Here is a 14,393-nt window from a genome sequence, read left to right on the forward strand (position 1 = left end):
TTTTTCGTTGAGCTTCCGCTTCATTATAAATTTTTCTTTGATCAATTCAGACATGTACACAACTTTGCTATCATCAGCAACTTGGTTTGTTTTGTTTCTGTTTTCGTTTTTTGTTTTTCTTTTACATCGATTTTACCAGTCAGAGCAGGGATTCATTAGCAGAATTTATCTCACTTTTCACCGTCTGCCCTCGCAGCTGCCCAAGACAAGATGAAAAGAGCAAGAGCCTTCAAGCTAACTGTAACTGTAATAGACCGTTGACTATAAATTTTGTATAGCCAAGAATTCCTCAGATTATTTTGACAGGTCTGTTATTTTCGTTTTGAATCGTTTGCGCTGTTTATCAACCTGGAGACCCTTAGTAAGATCGAACGAGTAGCATTCGAACTTAATAAGGAAATCTTCTTAAGGAAAATTAAGAGTTTTTTAAATCATATCACATTAGTTATAACATGATGTAACGATGAGGATTGGTATAGCAAGACACTGCGGACTGCGTGCTCCAGTATTCTATCATACACGAGTCCGTACCAGATTTTTAAAATTTCATCCAAGGTGATCGATGACTATTGACTTCCTCTTTTTCCACGAAAGGAATTGAACAAACAATAAACTTAGACATCTGATACAATGCAGTTCAATCTCGTGGAGTCTTCCAGCCATGGCGCTTCAAGACGTGTTCGAGGATTTCAAGAAAAGCAAGGCTGTGCTGAAAAAAGTTCACCATGACACGGTTAAATACTTCGATGAAATCGTTCGAAAGCTTTCCGATAAAGGTACTGCAGAAATTGTAGAAGAACTTCGCTACTCAACCTCACCCGTGCAAGCTTTTCCAGACGAAGTTCGAGTAATGGCTCAAACAGTGGCAATGGCGGATGTTCATCTAGAGTTCGATAACGCCCTTGCTGAGCTGCTTTACACAGCTAAGGAGAAGAAGGAAGTTACCGATTTGTTTGATCAGGAGCCGGCACTCATTTTTGTAGGACAAACCAACTGCGGGAAAAGCTCCATAATCAACGAGCTCCTAGGTTGTAAAGCGCTTCCTACATCAGACCAACCGAGCACCGCAAGAATTGTTCGCGTTTGCCACGCCGAGGAGCCTTACTGTCGCCTGGTTAACACACATGGTAAAACCTTAGAAGAGATAAAGATGATAGGCAAGGATGGAAACAGAATCCCTCGAAAGAAGATCGAGCTCAAACCGAAGGATCGTGGTGACCCTAGTAAAGTGGGAGCGATCGTGGAGACCGGTTTAAATATCGAGTTCTTGAAATGTGGTGTAACCATCATTGACTCCCCTGGAAGAAATGAAAATAAAGCGCTGGACAACTTGGTAAAAGAGCAGCTGGAAAATCCTCTGGCGTTTGTTATATACGTGGTGGATGGACATGATCTTTTCACAAAGCAGGTAAGGTTTTTTGTTTTCAAGACGATCGATTCCTCGATTGGTTACAATTTGTATTTCCGGGTTGTATCAAGATCGAAACTATACAAGTGCCATGTTTTGTGATTCACTTGGACTGTGTCTTTGAAATATTGAGTCATGAATCAGTAATTCGATCAGAGTAGTTTTTAAATACGAAGCTGATAAAAGCAAAAGTTTGCTCTCATCGAAATTAAACAGTCGTGATTTAAATTAACACGAGAACGTCGTGAAACGACAACGACGTAATTACCACAACATCGGCATAGCTTTTACTCTGGCTTGCCTGCTGTTGCATTTATTACGAAATGATTATTGTATTCAAGATAAAAAGTTTCTAAAATCAATTCATTTCTTTGCCAACAGATGTACATAACCCTTTCCCTCCCAAAGATTCTCCACTGTTAAGTTTTTCGCTCGTAAGCATTATTCTACAATGTGAAATCTTACTTCCAGGCCATTTGTACACAAAGGTGAACACTTTACTTTTAAACCCCTCCATATTGAAAATTAATGAAGAAATGTAAAATGGTTTCCGTGTTTACACAGCCTGATGTAAACACGCGGGAGGTTGGGAGAACACGAGATAAGCGTATCGAGCTTATCGAGTGTATCCCAACCTCCCAAGTGTTTACATCAGGCTATGTAAACACAGAAACTATTTTACATTTCTTTTATAAAATAACTAATGAAAGAGGAACGAAAACCGTGTTTACATACGCTCATGTAAAATGGTTTTATGGCCAATCAGAGCGCGCGTACTATTTGAATTATTTTATAGAACGCGTATATTCCGCTGATTCAAATTCTCCACCCCACCCAAGAAGGGTTCTAATTCTCCACCCTGCGGGCATGGACGACAGTGATTGCCTCGGGTTGCCAAATCCAATTGCTGCAATCTGATTGGCTACGCTATTCCCCTTATATCATGAGTAAAGTGAGTGTCTTATTAGTAATATTGTGGGGTTGTAAACAAAATAAAATAACTATTTGAACTTGTTTTGTTATAAAGTTTTGAATAATTAGCAGATTTATAATAAAACGATCAGATTATTCGCTCTCTATTTCTATGCGTGAAAGAGATCTTATAGTTAATAATGATTTTTCTTTACACAGTCTTATCATCAATTATTACCAATTGTTATTTGTTTCCTTTCCAGGATAGAGAGGTCCTGAATGAAATGACATCCTCAGGGACCGATTTATCAATATTTTTCGTTGTTAGCAAACTGGAACCGGAAGATCGTACCGAATCATCAGATGAGGACGATGAACCAAGAGGTCATGCAGCACCAGTGAAGGCGCGGAAAAAGCGAGAGCTCGAAGTACAGAACAGAAAGAAGACACGGGTGTACGAGCGGCTTGTCAAAAACGGCCATTTCCCTTCTCAACTGCCCATGAATCAAAACGAGCGATTCCATGGGCTGTCAGCTTGGCGCATCCAGCAGTACCACGCTTTGAAGAAGAGAAATCCCGAAGCTTCTTCCGAAGAGTTTACAGATTACACTCAAGCCTTTGAGAGATTTCAAAACAGCCTGAAAGAGTTCGCTGAAGAATCTCTACGTGCAAGGGTAGAGTGTGTGTGCAAAACCCTCGTGCGTGTTCTATCCAGATGCTTGGATTTCTTCATTCAGAAAGCCAATGTTTTGAAAAGGGGAAAGAAGCAAATATTGAAGACGTTGGAAACACTTTTGCGCGAGGAACAGCAAGTTCACGAGAACATAATCCGCGACCTTGAGGACGAAAAGCGGGCCATGGATATACAAGAACTTCTCAGTGATGCCATAAATGGAGCCAGAGAAGACATCCTAAAGGAGGCAGGAGATTTTGAGTACGTTTTGACCGAATTTACCATTCCGTCAAATGGCCATGTAAAAGAGAAACAAGCTGTGGCTCACTGTCAGGACCAGATTCAGGAGATGGTAGTAAAAAAACTCCAAGGAGAGATCAAGCAAAAGTTAACGATGATGTTCCGCTCCAGAGATCTGTTCCTTGTTCACCTCAAAGACGGCATGGAGCAAATTCAAGGAGAAATTGCCAAAGACAACGACATTCCATCGGCAGCACTCGCTCTTGGCAAAAGCCTTCTTTCTTCTTACGAAGCTCAAATCACGTTTTCACAACGCAACGGAGCAGCTTTACGTTTCATAATAAAATTAAGCGGGTGGTTCTACGAGGCAATTCGTAATCCGATCAAAACAGTTATCAAGACCATCAGTGGAGAGGTTCAAGTTGGTTCGAAGAAATGGAAGACAGATGTTGCTTCAAATGCCCTTGCGAAAGTAAATCCATCTGACATGGCTCAGAAAATCGTCAAAAGCTTGAAACAGCTTTTTTGTGACTGCCATGAAGAGTTCACCGGTGAAATAAGAAAAGTGAAAGACCTGTTCGATCGCGGAGAGACCATCAAGGATATACAAAGGGAAAATCTTCTTGGCTTTGCTCCCAATCTTGCACTTCTTGAGATGCTGGCATATGGTGTCATGGACAGGTTCAAGTTTGGACTTCCAGCCAAGGGAGAGCTCATTGGGACTGGGGCACAGGGCAATGTCTTCGCCTGTGACAACATTAAAACTCCAGAAGGAAGGCCCTGTGTTGTTAAGGTGGTGGGTGTCGCTTCAGAGGAGGTGCTCAAGGACTTGACCCTGGAACTTCATAATACCAGGTAATGTGCAATATAAAAATGGTAAGGTAAAGTAACGTTTTGACATAGATGCGAAACAACGCGCGGTATTATTGGTCGATGGATTCGTTTGGAGTTATCGATACAGATTCGCCCGTATTTTGGGAAATCATTTCTTTGGGGCAAATATAGGATTCTTTTTTTCCATGTTCACAGGGGTTTATCCGAACACTCGGAGGATTAAGGAAATTCTTGAAAGCTATACAAGCCCTGGTCTTTTCTTATTTCAACTATTTACTGAAATGAACTTCTCCGTTTAAGAGCCCTCCACCATCCGAACATTCTACCCGTTATATGCACCGTAGTGGAGTCCAACCCAACTCGTGGCCTTTCTGTGCAACTTGTCTCGGAGCGAATGAGATGCGATCTTCATGATGGTTTAGCGGGTATACCCTCCTTGAGAAAGAGGCTTGAGATAGCTCTTGACGTTGCCAAAGCCTTGCAGTATCTTCACGGAGAGGAGCTGATCCATCGCGATGTTAAAATGCAGAACGTCTTGGTGAGTACCGTCACGCTACCTGTTATCGTTGATTGTGAAATAAATGGGGCTGTGGTGGGTGTTAGCTATGTAAGGCTGTGCTCATGAAGAGTTCCATAAGAGGAGCTGATTATTGAACCAAAAGGGGACTTAGAAATAATAATAATAATAATAATAATAATAATAATAATAATAGTAATGATAATATTAATAATTAATAGTAATTCTGAATTTATACAGCATATAGCTAGTACATTAGATTTTTGGACAAGCAAATTCAAATTTTTCCTTTTTTCTCCTTTTAGTTGGACGAGAAAAACAACGCAAAGTTAACTGATCTGGGTCTCTGTAAACCCGAGGGTCTCATCTGTAACTCGTTGGTTGGTACTCCTATCAACATGGCGCCCGAAATGATAAAACAACAGTACGACAAATCCATTGATGTGTACGCGTTCGGCATGTTGATCTGGCGAGTGTGCGAAGGTCAGGGCAACCAACCACAGAATATAAACCGCCACTTTCTACCTCTGGTTATGCTCATGATGAATGCCGTTGACAACAAGACACCAGAGAGGTTGGACGTGTTTCCAGAACAATGCTGGCAACTCATGGAAAGGTGCTGGAATCAGGATCCCGAAGCAAGGCCATCATTCGACAGTGTGGTTAGGGACTTGGAAACGTTCCTAGCGGAGATGCCGGATCAGTAGCAGCCGTATGGGACATAATTGATTCTGCATCCATGAAAAAAAACTTAATTCATCTTTTTTATTTGTACGAGAAACGAGAGTAGGCACTGATAACGCGATCCGTACCTCGGCATAAACGAAAGCAACTCTACCTTCCGCACAGCTGACGCTGAGCCATATCGTACCGATAAACAGGAATCCCTTCCACCCCTCACCCCTGGCACACTTCACTGTGTAAACACTCGTCACCAATATGCGCACTATGAATAAGGAGCACGCTTGTGTAATTGCCTTTGATTATACGACCTCTCCGGTAATGATGTTAATCGATCTTTTGATTAAATTTTTTGGATTGTTAGCCCTTAGTAAAGCATTACCTTTAGTTCAAATCTGGATATGGACGAATCCAACGAACTGAATGTTATTCATAGTCGACTGCTTACATTTGAGATGGAAGCATTAATTTGATGTATTTTGTGAATTTTTCACCTCTTCCGCTGCAATCACAAAGGGCTAACGCTCGAAACGTCAGCTTTGAAACTCTTTACTGTGGCCAATTATTATTTCCATCATCAACTCAGTTGATGAAACCATCACGAAAACAAATTCGCCTCTACCTGTCAGAGAGGTTTCATTAGAGGTTATCTATTCCGTTAGGTGTAATTCGAGCGCCGAGTTTGTAATAAATTTACGTGTAAAGTTGGAAGTCTGACGCCTTACAACCGATTCAGCCCTCTTCGGCGACACAGTACAGCCGACGATCGATCACACGCCTGCTTCAAAAGCACGGCACTTGTACTGTAGTCTCTACAAGTAGAGGCACAGACGGGAAAGTAGGGGCTTCTGCTGATTATCATATTTTCTCGAATAGGCGCACGTCCGGCTTAATGGAGGGGGAGTTTATTGAAAGGGGTTCCCTTACTGGGTGAGCGGAGCAACAGGACAAAAATTACAATTACAGAAAAAGCACATAAAAGAACATGGTAAGCAGAGATAGAAATAACTGGAAGTGACTTAAACAGAAAAGAAACCACTCTTTAATGCCGATTCCGCTTTTGTTGAAGCTTAAAAGTCCTAAATGAAGTGGCATTAAAAACATGTTTTCCTTGTATCCCCAATGTAGAGTGAGGGATGGGCAACGCTGACTCGAGGGGTGCGCTTGCATAACATTGTGCCTTGAGTAAGAGCGCTTATTCAAGGAAATACGGTGTACCCAGCTCACATCTTTTTAAGATTCCATTTCTGTTTTGTTCCATAAATGAACTCCCATCGTCCTTTTAAAGGCGGTTCGTTGTTCCAGTTGAAAAGTCAGAAAACAGAGTATTGTACACAGCTTCGTTAAGGCCTACCAGGGGTATCAGATCCAACATAAATTTTCCACTAACATAACCAAGCGTGTGGTGGTGGGGATGGAAAATTTAAATGGGTTTGTTGAAACATTCATTCAATTATTATTTTAGCAAGCATTAAACCCTTAAACTCTCAGGAGTAACAAAGAGAGAACTTCTCCTCACAATATTAGTACAATATCAAGAAGAAAAGTGATGGGAATAAAGCAGAATATAACTTGGGGGACTTTCACCCTTTAACTCCCAGAAGTGATTAACATGAAACTTCTCCCTATATTATCCATACATTAGTCAGCAAACAGGTGGTGAGAACACTTAAACTTATCAGGTACAAGATATTGCCTTGACCAAACACCAAATTCTCGTAACCAATTTACAAGGAAATGTGTAGCAGCTAGAGGAGAGAATTAACAATCAGATCTTGGGAGTTTAAGGGTTAAGCTAATCCAATACTGAATTCTACCAAGTAATATCAAAAGATTCTATGGCAGAAAGTAGGAAAAAATGCTAATCAGATCTTGGGAGTGAAGGGTTAAATTGTGGTGATACCAGTGCTTCACACAATGAAAAGCTCAAAGAATTTGATTTATTAGAATTGAACAGCAAGTTCCTGAGACAAAATACTTAGGGAGTGCACCCTTTTGCAAATTACAATAGGTGCACTTTTGAAACCAACTACATTAATTAATCATGCTAATTTATTTGCTACTTTATTCAAAACAATAATTACGATGTAATATTTTGTCAACTTGTAACCTGTTGAAAGGGGGGCCTTTAAATTGCAATCATCATCATCATCAGAACACTACATAACATTTCATTGGCAACCAGTTGATTTCATAAACTCCAATTTGTCTACAGCAAGGCCTCAATGAAAACATAACAAAAAAAATAAATTGGGTAATGTGGTTAAGAAACGAAGACCAGATTTCTACCACAAACTACAAAGTGCTAACAGAATTTAACCTTGCGTTACATGCCCAAGCTTTCGAGGTATTCTGCAATTACTGAGACACCTTTGTTGGTATTGCCTTGCTGACCTCCCTCTGGACAATGAGCTATGACAATTGCTGTCTTGGAAGCCTGCAAAGTGATGGCTCCGTGCTCTTTCTTCTTTGCCAGAACTAACTTCCCATCTTCTTCACGCAAGAATTGGTACTTTGTGCCCTCCACATGAATACCACCTGCCATAAATGCTGAAAAATCCTTGCCCTTGAAACATCTTGCTATGTTTGCACCCTCACTGCCTTGTAACTGGAGGAAAAAAAAACCAAACAAAAAATTATTCAACAAGGAAAAATGGTGATTCATTTCCTTTTAGAGGGTCCACTTGCACCTAAAATGATTCTTCTCTACCACACAGTGATTTACTAACACACATGTGTACATACACTCTAGTTTATTGTACAATTTACACTAGATATTGGAGAGAAACAATCACAAAAACAGAAGATGAATTAACCCTTTAACTCTGAGAAGTGATTAACATATTACTTCTCCTTATAATATCCATTCACTATCCGGCAAGAAAGTAATGAGAATACTCAAACTTATTTGGGAAAAGTTGTCATCTTGATCTAACACCAAATTCTCCCAGCTAATTTACAAGGAAATGATTAGCAGCTAGAAGAAAGAATTACAGTCAGATCATGGGAGTTAACCATTTAACTCTCACAAGTGACTAAGATACAATTTCTCCTTACAATATCAATGCAGTACCAAGCAGACAAGTAACAAGAATAAAGACAAATATCAATAAGGGGATTATTAGTTGATCCTATACCTAATTCTCCAAACTAACATCACAAGAACTGTGTGACAGACAGCAGGGAGAATTGCTAATAAGATCTTAGGAGTTGAAGGGTTAAAATAGAATAAAATTGAATAATTAAATGTATTATGATAAGAATTGTTTCTACAGGGTAATACAATTTCTATAAAGAGTTTAATAATATTGACTGAACATGTTAATAATACAATAATAATAATAATAATAGTTTGAGCTGCAGACAGATTTGAAACTGAACAAACAATTATCCCCACACTGCATTACCTCATGATCTTTATTTAAAAAAAGAAAAAAACAAATAAACAAAAACCAGCAAACTGAATAATTTCTCAACTTGGAATTTTCATTCCTTTTTTGAAACAAACACACTGGGTAAAAACAATATATCATAGATTGTACCATGAAAACAGCAAATGCACTTTGAATTTAACTGGCGTTTTACTATCATCTCACTGTATCATTTTGAAGGACAGCATTTACCTAGAAACTCCAACTGTTAATTACTACAGGCACTGGAGGGGAACACAGACTGATTCCAATTAACAGTAGGTTTGAACTCATCCACATTTGAATTACATGTGCCAGGGGTAAAATGAAGGTAAACGGCTGAGAATTTTAGCTTGGGTTCCAATTAACAAGTGCCCACTGCTCTTAATATCTCACTGAATCAAGGTCAGTTTCTACTCTTAGACTGTCTACTTCTTCTCAAGTGGTGAGATACCCACTGAAAGCTGAAAGCTGAAATCTTGATGCATTTTTTAATGCTTTTTTTGACAAACATGTACAAAGAAGCTACCATAGTATTACCTGTAAGGCACAGGCATGGGCAGGTGTGGTCCATGCTGCTCCCCCATCTATGCCAATGATGCAGGCTCTATCTGCATGAGCAGTGCCAGCAGAATCTTTAGTCTGTGCAACTAGGTTGTCAATATAACTATCCCAAGACATTTTGAGAAAACCCTGTCCAAAAAAAAAAAAAAAAAAACCATTTGGTTGACATGACTGAATAAACTTCCTTTATCAACATGACTTTAGTGGAAGTCACTTAAACCAAACATGATTCTTCATTTGTTATTTATTGAAGCTAGCACTCTCTTACAACATTGACATACACTTTAAGCAATTTTCTGTCAGGAAGATTTTACATTTCTTTAGCACATTCTGACATGTACAGTTCACACGGCAGTTTTAGCAGGTTCACAGTTCAGAAATACAACTTTTGGCTGAATCTGAACATTGGAAAGCACCAGATGCTTTCAATTTTTGAATCCTTCCTTGCAGTTGTTCCTATAAGGGGGGAAATTAAAGAAAGATATTGTTCATTTGTCATGAACCTTCGCAAAAGTTTCTGGCCCTCGCAAGGAATCAAACCTTACAATTTCAGATCTTATGGTCTAGCTAACTGAGCACACAGAAGCTAGTTGGTGAGCCAACTAGGTTTGTACAAACAAATACAACCCAAAAGTGGCTTTAAAAAGCTTTCCTTTAACAATGTTTATTGTGTTTTGGGGACTCAATCAGGCCAGGGAATGAAGATCAATGTGACTGTTTCAAAATTCATCATGGGGTTTCCAATGAAGAGAAAATTGTCTTAACCACTGACAAAAGCCAAGATTAACACATCTAGCAGAAGAGATGATAGCAGGCTATGACCTAGCTCAAATTAGCAAGGAGATCTTGCAAAGAGAGTAAATAAGTGCAAGAATGCTATCCTTTCCTGAAAATCATGCCTTCAATCAGGAATGCAGAATATTATGAATGGTAAAAAATGACTGACTCAGTTAATACGAATGCTTGTGAAGCCAACTAGTTATTGATGATAGCCCACAAACATGGTTTTGGGTAATCCCAAAGGTTGAAATTTACCCAAAGCTTTTCAAGAATAAATGAACAAAGCAAAGAATGATTAGGAAAAGGTAGTGAATTAGTTTCAAGATGAAGGAGACTTGTTCAATGCAATGCCAAGCAGATGTCACATTCTTTACATCTGCAACTGAAAGGAATACCACCAAAGTTTGAAAAGGATAACAATAATAATCTGGAGATGATTGTAATCCGTATAGTTTTTAAAATTCTCCTACTGGTCTACAAAGCTCTCAATGGAACAGTGCCTTCCTACATCAGTGAATTATTTAAGTACCACACCTCTGAACGGAAATTAAGATCGTCCTCTCAACACCTGGTGACCCCGAAAGCTGGAATGAAAACATATGGAGAGAGAGGGTTTGCTGTGGTGGCACCAAGACTATGGAACTCAATCCCACTTGAACTAAGATCCAGTAGTTCCATAGACATTTTTAAACGACATTTAAAAACATATCTTTTTAAAAAAGCTTTTTAACTCTTTTAATTTTTAGATGATTTTTAACTTACTGATGTAACTTACGTGATGCTTTTTTTCAATAATGTAGAACTTTTAGCTTTTTAAATATCTTATATACCTCTCCACAAACAGTCCTCCAATTTCACTTTCAAGTGGTTGCATGACATTACTTTCAATTAAATTAGAACCTTAACACCCTTTCTAAAAACACAAACACAAACACATACATATGTTAACCATACAAGTTTAAAAACATTCAACCAGTGTCACTCTTGACTGTAACCCTATTTTTTGGCAGGTATTAACATCAAGACAGCTAACATTATCTGCTTGAACATAACAAGCTTTACAATTACTTCAGAGAAGTACTGTATTTAAATAGTTCTTTTAGGCCCCATGATTCCTAAAAAAAGGTTACCAAAGAGGTTTTTAGCCCTGTAAACAACCTAACAAGTGTTCAAGTCCACCTTTACCAAAACTTTGCCACATTGATTGGTTTCCATACATCAAAAAAAAAAATAATAATTTCATAAATATTAATTGCTGCAAATTACCAGTATTTTATTTGGTTAATCAAATTTGTCAATGTAGAAAGCAACTAAGGACAATCACGAAGGTTTGCCTTCAATTCAGTTTCTACTAATCCCTGATTTCTTCAAAAAACAAAAACTCTTTAACAATACAAAGGTGTTATAAGAAACTTCTCTTGTATTGAACCAAAGATCAAAGCATGTTCATGTAATTTCCTCCTTTTGTCTAAAGGTCCCTTTAAAGAGCCAGAGAAGGGTGCTTCGTTTCTTATGGGCAGAGCTGACACACAATTACAGTGAGTGTATAGATTTAGGAAGATATTTCATTACTTGCAAGTTTGGTAGTTCATTTATTTATTACCGAATCGACTTTCTTGATAAAAAAAATCAACACGCTTTAGGCAAAAGTCAAGGTATTTGTGATTTTGCAGAATATCAAGGCATACCTGTACCACAGTGTAGCTGTTAGCTGCATAAAAAATATCGTTAAAATGATTTCTCTTTGGTACAATTGGCTTTTCAAGGCAACTGGGGTTTAAAAAATCGACGGCTCTAGACTTTTAGAATCACAAGAGTGTAGAGGTTCTTCGGTACGTAATGACAGCGAAGCATCTGTAAATTATACCTGTCTTCTCCTCTTTGACTACAAATACTTACAAATGAAATAACGTGTGCGCGGAAATCAATGGCTACCAAACAAGTACTTTAGGATGTTTATTATGTACTTCATCCGAACTAGAACTGGAAAAATGAAAATCGTGTGAAAACACGCCCGCTGTTCGTGGATTAACTTGACAATCGCATCGTCAACATTTCTGTATTTAAAGGAGCGTTATTTGAGATCGCCATTAAAATACCAACTATATTAGAGGTTCTTTCTCAAAAAGGTTTCTATTATCACGGGTATAACACAGGAATCGCTTTGTATTTTTAAACTTCAAGTAAAATTGCGTTTATTTTCCGAAACACTGCCAATACGAAACTATAGTTGCGAGTAACATCAAGTGCTCGGTCACCAGGAAATTCGACGGGCCAGAACCATCTTTCGTTCGAAATGTTACGATTCACAATCTCTTTTGAACCGATAGACTCGAGTTATATGGATATAAATCAACAATTACTGCTTTAGACGAAAACAGCGTCGTGATGCACAGGTATTTGGGCTAGTACAGGAAAAGACCGATCGAAGAATTTGACCCATCGTATAGAAACAAGCACATGCGGAAATTAGCAAACGAACGTTATAAGAAAAGTGAAACTTTGAGGCCAGAAAATAGAACACAATCAGCCCACTGACAGTCACATTGCTTAAACAAGGCAAGGGAAACAGATCTAGAGAATAAATATTCAATACCGATTCCGAAATGAAGAGAAATTACGACGAGAAAAAACTACAAATGTAAATGTATATTACGAAATCGTAACACTTTGCGCGTGGACGGCCGGTTTTTTAATTCATGGCGACAATTCGTGCGCCCAAACGAACAAAAATACACATAGAATACTCCAATGTACAAAAGTAACAGAAAATAGCAACTACTTACCGGTTATTACGGAGACAAAGTCAAAATTCCTTCGCAGTCAAAATGCTACGCCAACACACCAGCGAACAAGACAAGAGGCGATCGAGGTGCGGCCCCTTGAGCCCGCAATCGCAAGTTTCCTTCTTAGGCGCCACGCTCAAGGTTGAGTTTCCGGGGGGAAGTTGCGTATAAAAGGCATTTCCGCAGCATTTCGCATAACCTCTCTAATCCCTTTCCTTCAAGAATGTTTTCCAATATCTGTGGTGAAAATATTATTCTTTTATTTTGGTCATATTTGGAATTTTTTCTCTTCGGTATTCCTCATGACTGAGACAAAAATGAAAGCAGAGTTTACTTGGCATGAGTGGGGTTAGTAAGAATTGCACGCCTGACCCAGGCTCTCGCGCGTCCAAGTTAACTTGTGAGGTCGGAAAAAAGAGTAACAGCGGCACTCACCATCGCAAATAATTCTGGTCAAACATATATAAGTGGTACTATGATTAAAATAACAATAACAATAAAAGTTATGATAGTTTATGGTATTTGTTTTCTAATGTGTTGAGTCTATGACCTGCTCTCTAGAGGAACATCAAACAAAATCGACGAAACTGAAGTACACGAAACTGAAAGAAACAGAATATGTATTAATTTACATTTAAGCCAAAACGCAAAACTAATCTGCAAACATTTTCAACATTTTGTCCAAAAATAGATTATATATTAGTTCCCATTCACGAAGTTACCGAATTTGAGCAAAAGTCCTATCACAAAGTAAAAAGAAAATAAGTCGTAAAAATAAAAAAAGATCTGTCTAACTCATCACCGTTATTTTCGTATCTTGGTTAATCATCAATCCAGATTTTAATGTCTCTTTTTTATTTATTATTTATTTTTTTCCTTAAATCACAGTTAGTCAGTCATGTCAGCGGTCATCATTCTTTTCACCGCCTGCATTATATAAATTAATGAGGACAAGAGTGACCTTGTTACCATAGCAATTTATATATTCTACTACTTGTTTATCTGGGAGTTTTCGGCCATCATCACGGAGCTAATTTTTTGGCCCGGTAAAAATTCTGAGAATAGGCAGATGAGATAAATTTTCATAAGTTAGTAAGGTAATCGGTCTGGAGTGTTCATATGCACAGTTTTCTAATCCGTTTACCGTAATCTAGGTTACATGACCTAAACTAGCTATCCTTCTCATTCATGGTTTGAACGCGTCCAAATTATTACAAAGAACAGCATGGTGAAGGTTAAAGCTCGATTATTTTATTTACAATATTCCTGCTGGTAAGCGCCCGGGTGCTTGTTTAAAATTTAAGCTAGAAGGAGGGGCATTTATTGGAACGAGGGCGCTTAATCGAGGGGGTGCCTATTACGACACAATTAATTAGTACTGATTACTCTGTAGTCGAAGCTTGAAATATTATAAATAAAGTAGCAGTAGAAATAGATTTTCCTTGCATCCCTGCTATTTAAGAAAGTGAAAGAGGAGAGAAGGGCGCTTATTCGGAGAAGGGCGCCCATAAGATTTTTGAATAATGGTCACACAGGAATCACACGTTTAAACCATGCTCACGGTTTTCTTCTGAGTGCCGTCTCTTCT

General features: G+C 38.6%; 2 protein-coding genes across 5 annotated transcripts; one reads left to right on the forward strand and one right to left on the reverse strand.

Annotated features, from left to right (window-relative positions):
• Positions 1-599: 599 nt before the first annotated feature.
• On the forward strand, positions 600-6,381 carry LOC113676281 (dual serine/threonine and tyrosine protein kinase). Its single transcript, XM_089209608.1, has 4 exons — positions 600-1,408; positions 2,584-4,088; positions 4,368-4,605; positions 4,890-6,381. The coding sequence occupies exons 1-4, from the start codon at positions 662-664 to the stop codon at positions 5,289-5,291; spliced, it is 2,892 nt and encodes a 963-aa protein (XP_089065734.1). The 5' UTR covers positions 600-661; the 3' UTR covers positions 5,292-6,381.
• Positions 6,382-7,183: 802 nt separating this feature from the next.
• LOC113676262 (profilin) lies at positions 7,184-12,888 on the reverse strand. 4 transcript variants are annotated; one of them, XM_089209615.1, is made up of 5 exons: positions 12,806-12,888; positions 11,919-12,002; positions 10,554-10,603; positions 9,216-9,368; positions 7,184-7,873 (listed from the first exon to the last, which is right to left on the reverse strand). In XM_089209615.1, the coding sequence occupies exons 4-5, from the start codon at positions 9,354-9,356 to the stop codon at positions 7,592-7,594; spliced, it is 423 nt and encodes a 140-aa protein (XP_089065741.1). In that variant the 5' UTR covers positions 9,357-9,368; positions 10,554-10,603; positions 11,919-12,002; positions 12,806-12,888; the 3' UTR covers positions 7,184-7,591. The 4 variants fall into 4 exon arrangements, with proteins under 4 accessions (XP_089065741.1, XP_027048697.2, XP_089065740.1 ...); XM_027192896.2 differs by lacking the exon at positions 11,919-12,002; XM_089209614.1 differs by lacking the exon at positions 10,554-10,603.
• Between the last annotated feature and the right edge of the window lie 1,505 nt (positions 12,889-14,393).

Source organism: Pocillopora damicornis, chromosome 6 (assembly GCF_964200805.1).
Source record: "Pocillopora damicornis chromosome 6, jaPocDami1.2, whole genome shotgun sequence".
Classification (NCBI taxonomy): domain Eukaryota; kingdom Metazoa; phylum Cnidaria; class Anthozoa; order Scleractinia; family Pocilloporidae; genus Pocillopora; species Pocillopora damicornis.